This window comes from Pseudorca crassidens, chromosome 2 (genome assembly GCF_039906515.1).
Source record: "Pseudorca crassidens isolate mPseCra1 chromosome 2, mPseCra1.hap1, whole genome shotgun sequence".
NCBI lineage: Eukaryota > Metazoa > Chordata > Mammalia > Artiodactyla > Delphinidae > Pseudorca > Pseudorca crassidens.
The window spans coordinates 55,152,755-55,167,147 of NC_090297.1; the positions used below are offsets into that span (position 1 = coordinate 55,152,755).

The 14,393-nt window shown below is 38.5% G+C and overlaps 1 protein-coding gene across 6 annotated transcripts in view; it reads left to right on the forward strand.

Moving 5' to 3' along the window:
- CACHD1 (cache domain containing 1) overlaps window positions 1-14,393 on the forward strand; it is a 235,360-nt gene that overhangs the window by 166,655 nt on the left and 54,312 nt on the right. For all 6 annotated transcript variants that reach the window (XR_010940869.1, XM_067726415.1, XM_067726410.1 and 3 more), the window contains exons 9-13: window positions 3,798-4,031; window positions 8,314-8,463; window positions 9,101-9,224; window positions 10,019-10,136; window positions 13,863-14,031. Coding sequence is in view for 5 of the 6 variants with exons in the window: in XM_067726415.1 (XP_067582516.1) it covers window positions 3,798-4,031; window positions 8,314-8,463; window positions 9,101-9,224; window positions 10,019-10,136; window positions 13,863-14,031 (795 nt within the window). In the remaining variant the exon portion in view is untranslated. The remainder of the gene's footprint in view (window positions 1-3,797; window positions 4,032-8,313; window positions 8,464-9,100; window positions 9,225-10,018; window positions 10,137-13,862; window positions 14,032-14,393) is intronic.

Sequence of the window (14,393 nt, forward strand, 5' to 3'; positions counted from 1 at the left end):
AGATATTTTTGTGGACTGCATACACATGGAGGAACACAGGGGATGGTGTCTAGAGGTTCTCAGTTTCAGTCTCCATTTGCTAGCCATGTGGCTTATGGCAAATTACTTAATCTCTTGAGGGCCTCAGTTTTATCTGTAAAATGAAAAGAACAAAGTCTTCATAGGATTGCTGTGATAATAAATATACAAGATATGTTGTGTTTATCGAGCACGTGCCATATACAACATAGTGCACTGAGGTCCTAGAGCTGTAGTACGCAAAATCTCTGTCTTCGGGAAGCCCTTGACCCAGTGAAGAAGACAGACAAGGCAGATGAATTAAATGCAATAGGACAGGAGTAAGGAAACATAAAAGGAAGTGATCATGTCTTTTCCATTCAATTTGAAGGTCTTCCCAGGCAGATACTGAGTAAAGAAATTTTCTTGCTGTCACCCATCTCTTCACTGTACCTACATCTTCCCACTGGAGTATCTTGTGCTCTTGCTGTGCCCCTGATAATTCCATTCTTTGAAACTTCTGGTTACTTCCCTCTAACTATTCTCATCTTTTCTCTTTCTCCCCCTTAATCTAGCCTGAAATATGTCCTCACTGCAAGTTTTCCACCTCTCTGAGAGATATCTCTGAACATTGTTCACGGGGGTTGACACATTCCCTTAACTCTGTCAATTCAAATAGGGAAGGAGAGTCACTATGAAAATTTTGGTACAACATATTATCAGAATAAGAGTGTATACTGTTGGTGGGAATGTAAATTGGTACAGCCACTATGGAAAACAATATGGAAGTTCCTTAAAAAACTAAGACTTGTGCTACCATATGATCTAGCAATCCCACCCCTAGGTTTATATCTGGAAGAGGCAAAAACTAATTCACGAAGATACATGCACCCCAATGTTCATAGCAGCACTATTTATAATAACCAAGACATGGAAACAACCCAAGTGCCCATCAACAGATGATTAGTTTAAGAAGATGTGGTGTAATATATATGGAATCTAAAAACAAAAGGTTCTGAAGAACCTAGGGGCAGGACAGGAATAAAGACGCAGACGTAGAGAATGGACTTGAGGACATAGAGAGGGGGAAGGGTAAGCTGGGACGAAGTGAGAGAGTGGCATGGACATATATACACTACCAAATGTAAAAGAGCTAGCTAGTGGGAATCAGCTGCAAAGCACAAGGAGATCAGCTCGGTGCTTTGTGACCACCTAGAGGGGTGGGATAGGGAGGGTGGGAGGGAGACGCAAAAGGGAAGCGATATGGGGATATATGTATATGTATAGCTGATTCACTTTGTTATACAGCAGAAACTAACGCACCATTGTAAAGCAATTATACTCCAATAAAGATGCTTAAAAGAAAAAAAAGATTTGGTGTATATATACAATGGAATATTTCTCAGCCATAAAAAAGAATGAAATATTGTCATTTGCAGCAACATGGATGAACCTAGAGAATATTATACTAAGTGAAGTAGTCAGACAAAGAAAGACAAATATGAGATCACTTATGTGTAGAATCTTAAAAAATACAAAATTATACATATATATTATATATATAATACATATCTATATATAAAACAGAAACAGACTCACAGACATAGAAAACACACCAAAGGGGAAAGGGCTTGGGGGGGAGGGATAAATTAGGAGTATGGGATTAACAAATAGAAACTACTATACATAAAATAGATAAGCAACAAGGATTTACTGTATAACACAGGGAACTATATTCATTATAATGGAAAATAATCTGAAAAATATATATGTATATAACTGAATCACTTTGCTGTACCCCTGAAACCAGCACAATATTGTAAATCAACTATACTCCAATGAAAAAAAGAAGAGTGTACACAATTATGGGGGGAAACTGGAAGAGTAAAGATGCAAAAAGAGGAAATGACAACTCAAAGGTTATTAACCAGCTCTGGTCTGGGTGAACAAGTTGGAACTTGCAGGGATTTCTGGAGGCTAGGAACACGGAAGACTGCTTAGGAGGTCTGGTGTAGAAGTCTATGAGAGGTTGTTGGCTGCTACCCCTGTGAATTCTCAGTGAAGCATCTGGAGTGGGGTTGCACTTGGTGAGTATGCCAGCAGCTGGGAAAGGGAACTGAACACAGAGCAGAAGAGTGGGACGGACTGGAACATTCTGGTTCCTCTATGTCTGTCTCTTAACATCTCTCTCTTCACCTCTTAAATCTTACAACACTTCACTTTTGGCCACCTTTAACCTGGAAGCATAGAAGAAAGGGGATTGTGGGAAATGTAGTTTCCAGCATGACCACATTGATGATAGAATAATCCAGTCTGCCACCCTACTGACTCTACTGCCACCCCTGCATAACATTTCATGATGGAGTGACATAAAAAAATGGAGTGATATAAAGTAACCCAATCTTTGATATCCTTTACTGTGCTTCTTTGTCTAGTAGATGTTCCTGTTTGTTACTTTTCTTGTACATTTTGAAAGAGCTGTGCAGTGCATGACAAAGAAAGGAAATGTGTTTATTGCCTTGAAGTTGTCTCCTTTTATCATTCGCCCCTGTGAGTTTATCAAGGGTGTAAGATCAGGGATCGATCACATCTTCTGTGTTGTCTTTTACTCCCAGACATGGGAGGTAAGTGTCTTTTACCACTCACCTCCCAAGTGAATTCTGTGTCAAGCAAAGGCAACAATAATCTGATGCAAACTTTCCCTTAGCATTGTCTGAGTGGAGCAAAATCCAAATTATTTACATACAGCGTGTGAAGAAAGAAATTATATCCATTAGATCTTGGATCTAATGGATATAATGGACTTACAAGGATCTAATGGATATAATGGACTTACAAGGCTAGAAGTATATATACTTCCTATTTAGAAATGATAAAGTCACTTAAGGTAGGTGAACCATGAACTCTTCAGATTTTTTTAATGACTAAGCAGGTCAAGAACATGAGGCAAAACCTTTTTAAAACTCATTGGTAGAATCTCAGTAGTGACTGAAATCATTTGAATTTGTTTACAGTGGTACCCATATGGGACCGGTTACTAATCCTTTTGACTGTGTTCCAACAATAGCAAACCAAAATTTTAAAAAAGGTTTATTAAATTTATTTTTGTGCTATAGATTACAGATGTTGTAGAACAATTCAGCCCAGTATGCCTGAATCTTTTACAAAAATTTTAAAACTCTAAACATAAAAAAAGTATACTAAATAAATCAAATCCAGTATTATCCTAACAATATAAAGCATGAAAACATTTGTAATTAAAATGAGCTTAAAGAAACAGCGTTTGGAGACACCACTCAATACAATCCGTAATTCTTTCATTTAGTTGCATGAGACTTTGGCAAGAGTTTAATAGGCAAAGAGGTAAGAAATGAAATGGTAAACCTCGATCCTTTAAAACTCTTCCAACTTCATCTACTAATTTAAATTAAATGCAAACTTGTTAATCATTACTTTTGCTTTCAAATATTAAATGCAGAACAATAATTTAAATTTTATAATTAAACTTTAAGGGAAGAACATCCTTGCTGGATGGGGTTCCTTTATTTACTCATGTGTTCTTCATCATTGCCTTTTGAAGAATTCCTTTGCCCTCTTGACTATTTGAGGAAAGATCACGCCTCCAGCTTTGTTCATCAGCAGGAACTGGTATCTGTGTCCTGAGGCCACACTGTCTCTGCAAAGACCCCCTTGGCATTGCAAGACCTCGTCCAGACCCTTCTTAGATCTAAATGGCAAAGTTATTATATGGATATCCACTGTTTTGTTTTACATTGTCTTCCCTTGGCTTTTTATTTTAGATGGGGTGACTGGTTTGAAAGAGCTGGCTTTTCTGAGAGATCTTGCTGAACAGAACTCAGGGAAGTATGGCGTGCTGGACCGGACAGCCTTGCCTGTGATTAAGGGCAGCATGATGGTGCTGAACCAGCTGAGTAACCTGGAGACCACAGTTGGCAGGTTCTATACCAACCTTCCCAACCGGATGATTGATGAAGCTGTCTTTAGCCTCCCCTTCTCTGATGAGATGGGAGATGGTGAGTTGGGAGAAAACTTCCTACTAAAGGAAGGGGGAAAGAAATGGGCAGGAGTCAAACAGTAACTTTTAAATGTTGTTCAGTACTTACCATGTGAGCATTAGGGAGTGGGGGCAGGCAAGGGAGTGGGCATCACTTTCTCTGGTCAGAGGATTGTGTAGCCTCCCGCCATTGGTCCAGTTAGCACTGTATTCTAGAGCAGAAATCCCCAGGCCTGTTTTTTCCTCATTGCCCTAGCCTCAGTCAACATAATGGATACATCTACTAGGGAAGCTTTGTAAGGATTTCCCAATATCTAAAGGTTAGGGATTTTGGAACTAAAGAGTAACTTTGCATAGCAGATGGTAAATAAAAGTCAGAAGTGCTTGGAATTCGGCCTCAAAGGCAAGGCAACACAATGTCCGTCAAATAGATACAGGCTTGACATGGAGAGGATTTCAAATCCCACTCTACCACTTAGCTGTTGTCCTTGGTAATGTATTTAATCTTGTTAATTCACATCTGGTTATCTGTTCAAAATGTAATGACATCTTTCATGTAATAGTCTTTGAGTTATTAGGTTTATAAGATTATATTACTGCCCAGCATACCTCTCAGTAATGATGGCTGCTGTGTATTTATTTATTATTTTACTTTTGTTGTTATTACTATTATTGTTATCGCTATCCTGATGTCACAAGTTACCCATAATACGATGTTGGGTAAAGTGTTTCAACTTCACATGATTAAACTTTTGGTCTTTAAAGTAGAAAAAATCGGGGCTTCCCTGGTGGCACTGTGGTTGAGAGTCTGCCTACCGATGCAGGGGACACGGGTTCGAGCCCTGGTCTGGGAAGATCCCACATGCCGCGGAGCAACTAAGCCCGTGAGCCACAACTACTGAGCCTGCGCGTCTGGAGCCTGTGCTCCGCAACAAGAGAGGCCGCAATAGTGAAAGGCCCACGCACCGCGATGAAGAGTGGCCCCCGCTTGCCACAACTAGAGAAAGCCCTCGTACAGAAACGAAGACCCAACACAGCCAAAAATAAATAAATAAATAAATTTAAAGTGAAAAAATCATATTTCCATCAAAGTAGTTGTGAAGATGAAATGCACTAGTATATGTAAAGCATCTAGAACAATGCCAGGCCAACAGTATGTGCTCACTAAAAATACAGCTTTTTTTCTTTTCCTCCTCATATTCTTGCTTATCTTTTTCCCCCACATCCTTCCCTCTCTTCTTTCTTGATGGCGAAGGTTGAAGAGGCAGCTAATGACTAGACAGACAGCATCACCATATGAGATCTTGTTTTTATGTTCCATTAACTAGGAATTTTCACAAATAGATATTCAGAGAAAACTCATGTATAAAAAGTAATAAGCCTTATAGAGACTGTGTTTTCTAGAAAGTAGGTAGACATGTTCTTTCTATAAGGAAGAAATATGGTAGCTACTGCTAACCTCAATTTTTTTATCCTTCCTAGTTCTGGCAGGGCCAACAGATGTGTATAGAATAGAAACTCCCACCTTTAGATAAAGTTATTTCCTTTTGTAGGGAAATGTCAAGTCTTAAATGCGAGTGACCTTAATGCGTTAACCAGCGTCACTGAGTGCCTGTCAAGCATTGTGTCAGGCAGTGATGGGCAAGGCACATATCTCACCCTCAACAAGCATTTTAATCTGATAAGAGAAAAACAGATCAATGAATCATGATAATTCTGTGTGAAAGGAGCTGAGACAGATGTAGAAACTGAGTCCTGTACGAGCACAGAAGATTATGCCGTCAAATTCTCTTACCATTAGTGGTATCAGGCAGAGTAGGACCTTTTCTGAAATTTACTCTACCATCCAGAGAGCTGCCATGAATGCTTTAAATTAAATTATGTGCAAAGCTGATGCTTTCCCAAGTGTAGTCCTTAGGGCCTGTTTTATGACTCCTATGCAGTGAGTTTCAGTGATTGGTTTACAGGTCTGCTGCATTCCCTTACTTGAGTGTGTCATTTTCATCTTTGTATCTTCAGTCCCTAGAATTACTGGGTGACACCTCCTCCAGCTCCATGACGAGGGGACCCTGAGTCTAGGGAAACTCATGTTTATGTGGCTCTAAATCAAAACCTCCACAGATTCAAATATCAGTTACTGGACATATTTCTTTTAAAATGCAAGTGTGTTTGCTTTAAATTAAAGTAGGGAGGGCGTATGGGTATTTCATTAAGTGTAGGAAGAGCTTAGCATACTTTATTTGCCACAATGGGATAAAGAGTCTTCTGTCGAAATTGCTAATTGAGAAGTAAGACTGGTTTCTTTTATCAGACTTGCTCTCCGTGTGTCCAGAGGAGAACAGAATTTTGAAGTGAGCATGTGGTCTCCGAGTATTTCTGTTGTACTTTACTACTGTATGAAAATGGCTTTAATCTTAGACCAAAGCCCAGGGGAATGTGGTGTGCAGACCGTGACCTCTGTCTCCCTGCTGACCCTCACAGCGCTGCTCGCATCACTTGTAACCCCTTTGTCCAGGGATACCTGAGTAAAAACCTCCTCCAAAATGCATTTTTAAAACCTTCTTAGTTACTTATTATTTTTAAAATGTTTTAAAACCAATAGATAGCATTCTAAATGTTGACTACTTAAAGAATGCTTTTGAAATTATAATAGGCATCCATTGCATAACTTCTATTTTTTCTTGTTTTATTGAGATGTAATTGACATACAACATTACATTAGTTTTAGGTGTACAACATAATGATTTGATATATGTATCTATTGCAGAATAATGACCCCAGTAAACTTAGTTAATACCAACCACCTCACATAGTAATAATGTGTTTCTTGTGTTGAGAACTTTTAAGATCTACTCTCAGCAACTTTCAAATATGCAATACTGTATTGTTAACTATAGTCCCTGTGCTGTACATACCCGAACTTATTTATCTTGTAACAGGCAGGGCATAACTTTTCACAAGGTTTTTCAGTGTTGCATCCACTTCTTCCTACCAAGTGATGCATTTAATTGGCCTTTGCAATCACAACTCAGTAATACTTGGAGTGGACATCAGACATGATTCTCTCTGTAGAAGACTTCAGAGATCCAAATCCCCTTCCTGGTGTTGATAGAAGAAAGGCTTTCTAATGTGCTGCAAAAGCATGGACGAGTCATCAAGTGCAGGAAAATACAAGAGCAAGATGGAGAGAAACGATCCATCTTTTTGTTCTAAGTTTCATTTAGAGCCATAGGGTTATAGAATTGCTGGGGTCCTAGAGAAAACTTTGTCTCAGCTCCCCATGTGTTACATAAAATGATGCATTCAGAGAGGTGGAACGACTTGCCCAGCCCAGCAGCAGAACTGGAAGGACAGCCCAGCTGGCCTGGGGCTTGAGGCCACACACTGACCGCCATTCATGCCCTCTCCTTCTGTACATCTTCCTCCCCTTGGCTTTTCCCTTTCCCTAATTATCCTATTGTTTTTCTATGGCCTGTGAGCCAAGAATGGTTTTTATACATTTAAAGCTTTGTTGGAAAAGAAACAAAAAAGTATATGCAACAGAGAATATATGGCTCACAATGCTTAAAATATCTACTATCTGACCCTTTACATAAAATTTACAAACTCCTGGCCCAAGTGACTAGAAATACATTCCTTTAGAACTTTAGTGTCTCCTTCTAAGTGGTCAGATAATAAGATTCTGTACCTTTCTAGGTTTTTTTTCTCATCATCTTCCTGTTTTTTGATAGGATTCATTAATAAAATATAATACCTTCTAAGCTTTCCTTTATCCGTAATCTCTTTCATTTAACAACCCCTAGAAATTAGTAAGGCAGTCACTACTGTGTCCTTTAAACAGACATGAAGGCCAAGGCTCAAAGTTATGTCCAGTGTCACATGTATGATACATAAGGGGCACAGCTGGGCTAGAACCCAGAATTTTAGATTCTTTGTCCAGTGGTCTTTCAAGTTCAACTGAATCATCCTCACTTCAGGAAGTAGAATGATGTGTATTAAGTGTTGCTGATGTCTTGCACTGATCTGGAATAGCATATCCTTTTAGGTGAAAAAATAGTGGAAAATATACAAACTCCCTCCATTTAAGTTAACTAAGATATCTGAACCCCCAAAAGAGTCCACTTTCCTCACACTAACTCCCTTATGCTGTCTGCAAAGGCAGTGCTTGGTTACTGTATCACACGGAAAACTTTTCTTCAGAGCAAATTGAGACGTCTCCACAGTTCCCTAGAGTACAGCGCCAGCCTTTGTTCGGTGCCTTTTCTGCCATCCTTTGAATATTTTTTGTTTTTAACCCACAGGTTTGATAATGACTGTGAGTAAACCCTGTTATTTTGGAAACCTCCTTCTGGGAATTGTAGGAGTGGATGTGAACTTGGCTTACATCCTTGAAGATGTGACGTATTACCAAGATTCTTTGGCTTCCTATACTTTTCTCATAGATGACAAAGGTAATCTGCTAAAATCTAATCATTGGAAAGAATGATTTCTTTAGGATCTTGGAGAAAATCATCTAGATATTCTGATGCTAACAAAATAGGAAAATGGTAGTATTTGTAGAAAAACTGTGTGACTAGGACTACTCACATTTCATAGAACACCTCAACGATGGCAGAATGAATCTAAAAATTATGCATTTGTTTCTGTGTTGTGTTGAGAGATAGGTAACGGTTATTTTGTAACATCAGGAAATTGGACTTGAGGATTGAACGACACATAGAATGTGATCCTTTGGATCCTTTTTTGGTCTATATTGTTTTCTTTACATTTACCGGCATTAAAGTTTATGTGATAGATCAGAATATTTTATGAAATGAAAACCGAACGACCAGCACCTCAAAAATACTCCTGATGAGGCAGATGTCCGATAATTTAAGGTGTCTTGCTACACTTCCAGAGTTTTATGCAAGAACACATAAAGTAAGTTCAGTTTTTTATTGGACTGGTGAGTTACAGACTGAGAAATTGAGTGTCGGGCAGCCATCCCAGAGTATCCCGTATTTCAAACTTGTGATGGGCACTTTTATCAGAATCAGTACTTCCTACGACATGTTTCTCATAGCATGCGTTTTTGTTTTCTTATTTCAGGGTATACCCTTATGCACCCGTCTCTTACCAGGCCATATTTACTATCGGAACCCCCGCTTCATACTGATATCATCCATTATGAAAATATCCCCAAATTTGAGTTGGTTCGGCAAAATATCCTAAGGTAAGGAAAAGATGAGGGTCGTAGTATTTTGGTTTTCTCTGAGAATAGGATCCATTGAGGTCAAATACGAGTGTTTATAATAGGATATAAAACAAGTGTACAAATTATTTTAATGGTATCAAAAGTGTAATTTTTAATATAAGGATCGTAGCCAAAATTTTGTTTACTTTGTAAAACAGGTAAGATCTCTCAGAACTATTATTTGGGGGAAATGTCTTGTAAATCAAATTCTTATGTTCATGTTGCCTTTAGTTGTAAAATCAGATATATCTTATCTCATTTTTTAAAATGCTCCAGTTATATCAAGTGGAAAAATTTTGGCAAAATAAGAGGGTTAAGTTGAGGACCAGCTCCAGAGCATGCCAAAAAATAGCTTGGCAAAGTAGGGTCCATTCCAAGTTGACAGCACAATCATATACAACGTTTTCTCTTGAAATAAGGAACAGATTGGATTTTTTCCCACCGTGATACATTATTTTGGCAGATGGTAACCTATAGAGAAATGGGTCTTTGTGCTCATTGGTTGTAAATTAATGACTGAGTGATTTGAGACAAGTTGGTCTCTGGAAAGAATTACAACTGGGGGGCAGGGTAGAGAGTAAGGAATGTTTTTGGTGCAGAGCTGACAGAATGCTTTTACAGAATTGAAAATCTCACATTCTCTCTTTCAAAAGTGATGAGCTTCATTGCTTTTCAAAATCAGGAGGTGGTCATTGACTCACAGCATCTTCCCTTTAATTAAGTGCTTCATTTTATCATTTACCTGAAGTATTGCATTCTGTTTGCCAACGCAGCCTCCCTCTGGGCAGCCAGATTATCGCAGTCCCTGTGAACTCATCCCTGTCCTGGCACATAAACAAGCTGAGAGAAACTGGAAAGGAGGCCTACAACGTTAGCTATGCCTGGAAGATGGTGAGTGAGAGGAAGCCTCCTTTGCCTGAGGAGCTGTGGGGTGCTGCGTTCTTCCTCGTACGGGAATTGTAGGGAACATCAGTCTGATAAAGGTTACTAATCAGTTTTAAAGTGATTGGAAAAAAGAAGAGATTCCACAGAAATTTTATATTTTTTTTTCCTTTTTTGTTTATAAAACCAGTCATTGTTCATGATGAATAAATCAAGCCATATAAAAAATAAAAAAGTGACCTCTGCCCTTTCCCCTCCTGACTTTTACCTCCCGTCTCTCAGAGGTAACCACTTTGATCATTTTCCAGAAAATTATTATTCACACACAGGCACGTATCTCTGTGTGTGAATGTGCGTGTGCACACAACTTTAATGGCTTTGTAGTACTGCATTACATAGACGGGTCAAATTTCTTTTAACAGTCCCCTGTTAATACACATGTAGATTGTGTCCAGTTTTGTTTTTATCATTTTCAACTCATATTGCGGAAGTTGGGAGTTGAAAAGGAGATATGAAACCATAAATGTCCTCTGTTGATGCCAAGGAAAAGAAAGGTTTAGATTAGAATGTGGATTATTCCCACGTGTCACAAGCAGATTGACAGTGTAGCCGTACCTGGGGCACGCACTTCACCTTTCTTTCACTAGCCTCGTTCAGATACTAGGCCTTGAAGAATCATAGAGAAATAGAATCTGACACACACTGTCCATCTTACTTATGTTTTTGTCCTTTAGTCCCTCTTCCAAGCATAGCATAATAATGCTATTATGGGGCCCTAAATACTGTAATTGACTAAAAGAATAGTGGACTTTGATTTTTTTTTATCATCAAATATTAATCATTAAACTTAAAATGCAGTCATACTTGAGATTCTCTTGGAGGACCATATCTGCTGTTCTACCTGTTGTTGACTCCAAATGGATCTGTTTATTCATTCATTTAAAAACTGCTTGTTGAGCATTGACTATGAACTAAGAAGAATAAAGAAGAATGATATTGCCTCTGCCCTCACAGAGCATCCAGCTTAGTGGTAGAAGCAGAGGATTCAACAACTCTGTACAGTGTCTGCATAGGAATGACAGGAAGTAGGAGTAGCCAACACACCTTCAGACATGACTCTCCTCTGACCTTTCTGTTTGGTTTTTAAGGCATCATGTGGCAAGGGTAATTTCTAAAATGGAAATGAAATTAAACAAAATAATAAAACCATTTGAGAAACACGTTTACAAGCCTAATTCTATTGATATTTTACTGATAATGCAGATTTGAAAAAGGTCAAAGTCTATTTTGAAACTCCCTGAGTCAGCTCATTTTCAGGAATTTTTTTGAGAATGATTGCACCATCTGCCCTTATTTTTACAATTATACAATTTTTAAATAACGTCTAATTTCTTAATTTTTCACATCAGAAAGAGCGAGCCAGATACCAGAATTCTGAATTGAAGAATACTTTTATATTTGAAATTGGAGATTGCTTATCTTATTATCTTACAGTATATCCTGATTGAAAGCAATTACGGTTACATCCTGGGAAAATATCTATATTAATGTTTGTTGGCATTAAAAGAGAAAGAAGGAAATGGAGGCATTTTAAGACCTTCTTTGTACCGTAAATAAACCTAGTGTTAACATTTTGGAAAGAAGTGTTATCTTAAGATGGTCTTTCTTCAGTCATACAGGTAAATTCTGGCTACTCTACTTAGCCAAATGGATATAATCATGTAGTCACTTGAGGCAGAAGTGTTAGTTTTCTCAGAGTTCTGAAATTGTTAAGAACATCACTATTAATTGAAAACTTAAAGAGGTAATAAATAATGAAATTGAAGTTAAAAAGGCTTGCCTGATTCCCCAGGAGTAAGAATAAGTATTTTTAAGCTTTTTTTAGTTACACTGGAGGGAGAGGTGAATAGGTACTCTTCTTGTCCTCAAGAATAAAATGGATTCTTCTACTAAATATAATTTAAATAGATTTAGTTTATGTTGATAATAATAAGTTAAACTGCTTAGCATCTGTAGATATAGCAGGTACTGGTGGATTTTTTCACTGAATTAATTTAAAGGTAAAATGAGAGATTACGTTAGCAGTATTAAGAGATTACTACTCTGTCACTGTGTAACCCCAGTCCACCTTTGAGCATATGAGGCTCCATGCTGTGACAGAAGGAGCTCTTGACCATCAGAAGGTATTGCAATATTCCTGTGTTACACGGTCACGGTTCACTTCAAAACATGAATCCCATGGACAGTCAGTGAAAAAAACCACTCCCCAGTCACGGAGAGCTCTTCTGGATATGTTATACATAGTTCCTTATTGCAAAGACTGTTTTTTTCGGCTAAGAACACAATAGGAAGAAGACCTATATTGAAATCTGTTTTCCTTTCCAGCTAAAAACTATTTATAAAGTGTTGCTTTTAGATGCTTAGGGTAATTTTTTTTTTCTCTCTTACAGAATTGACCCAATTATAAAATTATATTCTGGTCATTCTGGTAAAGTTTTTGCCTTTTGGTTCCTTAGAACATGCAACACAGGAAACAAACTCAAAGGATGACTGTGTGAGATGGGAAGAGGGGAAGTAGTAAATGCCACTTCAGAACACTCTGTCACTCTCTAATTTGTTGGGTGGAGGAAGAGGATTAAGTTTGCTAATCTAATTGAATATCCTTGGCAGCGGTACTTGAAAGCAATTCCAGGAAGATGCAAATTTCCCCTGTGTTTAAAAAGATTCTGCAACCAACCTCATAAATCCTACATTACTCTGAACTCTAACCTGCCTAGTTAAAAAATTTCTCCTTGATCGTTAAGTAAATCCTTTGAGCTGCTTTGGTTCTGACCATCTTTAGTTCTGACTTAGCTGGTTATCACTCTTTTCATTTATTTACAAACCATCTTTTAAATAGATTCTGTTCATCTCTTAATATAATGGACTTAGAGAAGTTTGGCTTTCTTGTATTTTTAAGTCAAGGAGCTGGAACTAAGTAGTTTGACTTGGCTTTTGACTCATTAGTGGTCACTTTTCCCACCAAATTTTATTCAAGCATCCGTTAGTAGGAGCAAAGTGAATTTGAAAGTACTCCTGTCTCTACACAGGAGCTTAAATGAGGCCAAGCTACAGCACACTTGCCTTTCCTTGTCTGAAAGGACAAGTCAGTCCAGCCTTGCAAGGGAGCTCTAGGATTTGCGCTTTTCATGAGTCTGAGATCCTAGTCACCTCCAACCAAGAGCAAAGAAAGCGTTCGTTGGGAATAGAATGAGTAAACCAGATTCTGGGTGGACTGTGTTATATGGATTTATCATTGGCATTTAAAGTAGTCAGTTCTCGGCACAGTCATTTCAAAACCAACTGTATATTTTAAAATGCATTTCAAACCCAAACAGAAATAAGTTTTGCGTTCTTATGCCGTGTCCCAGCTTGTATCCATTAACTTAAATAAGCAAAAGAGGACTAGGAGTAGGTACTGTTTCAAAGGAACTATTTTCTGATCCCTTCATTAGCTCCATAATTTTCTGTTACATTCATTAATTTCCCTCGATCAGAAAGGAAAATACAAATTAGAAAATGTAATCTTTTGCTAGAGCCATTTTCTACTGCCCCATGTCCATGTCTTTCCTTCACTCATCAAATGTTTTTCTATGTGGAGTAGAAGACAGAGAGAGCAGAAAACAATGTAGGCAAAGTCGCTCTCCCCTGGAACTTTCATTTTCTGTATTAGAACTTCTTTCTTGATTTTTCCAGGTGCAAGACACTTCCTTCATTCTCTGTATTGTGGTGATACAACCGGAAATACCTGTCAAACAACTGAAGAACCTCAACACTGTCCCCAGCAGCAAGCTACTGTACCACCGGCTGGACCTCCTGGGCCAGCCTAGCGCTTGCCTCCACTTCAAACAGCTGGCCACGCTAGGTAAAGCCCTGGTGCTTCTCAGCTTCCTTTGTGGTCTTCCTCACAGCAGCTCACCATGAATGTCAGTTTGAATTAAGATGTTGAATAGCTGCAGTGCCAGTGTGGGGAGGCAAATGTAAAACCAGTTTGAGGCCTTGCCTGGTATCAGGTTCTCCATCAGACACTGAGATGAAGATTTGTACGTTGGTGATTTGTTAAGGATGAACTCTCAGAAGAAACTAGCGAGGAAGTGAAGGAAAGAGGATAAGGAAGGAGGAGAAAGCAAGCAAGAGTTTGATTTTAAGTGACATTCCAGCCTCAGCCTAATCCTGTGAGGGGCTTTGGAGTGTAAATTACATCGCAGAGTTTGCCCAGACTCAAGA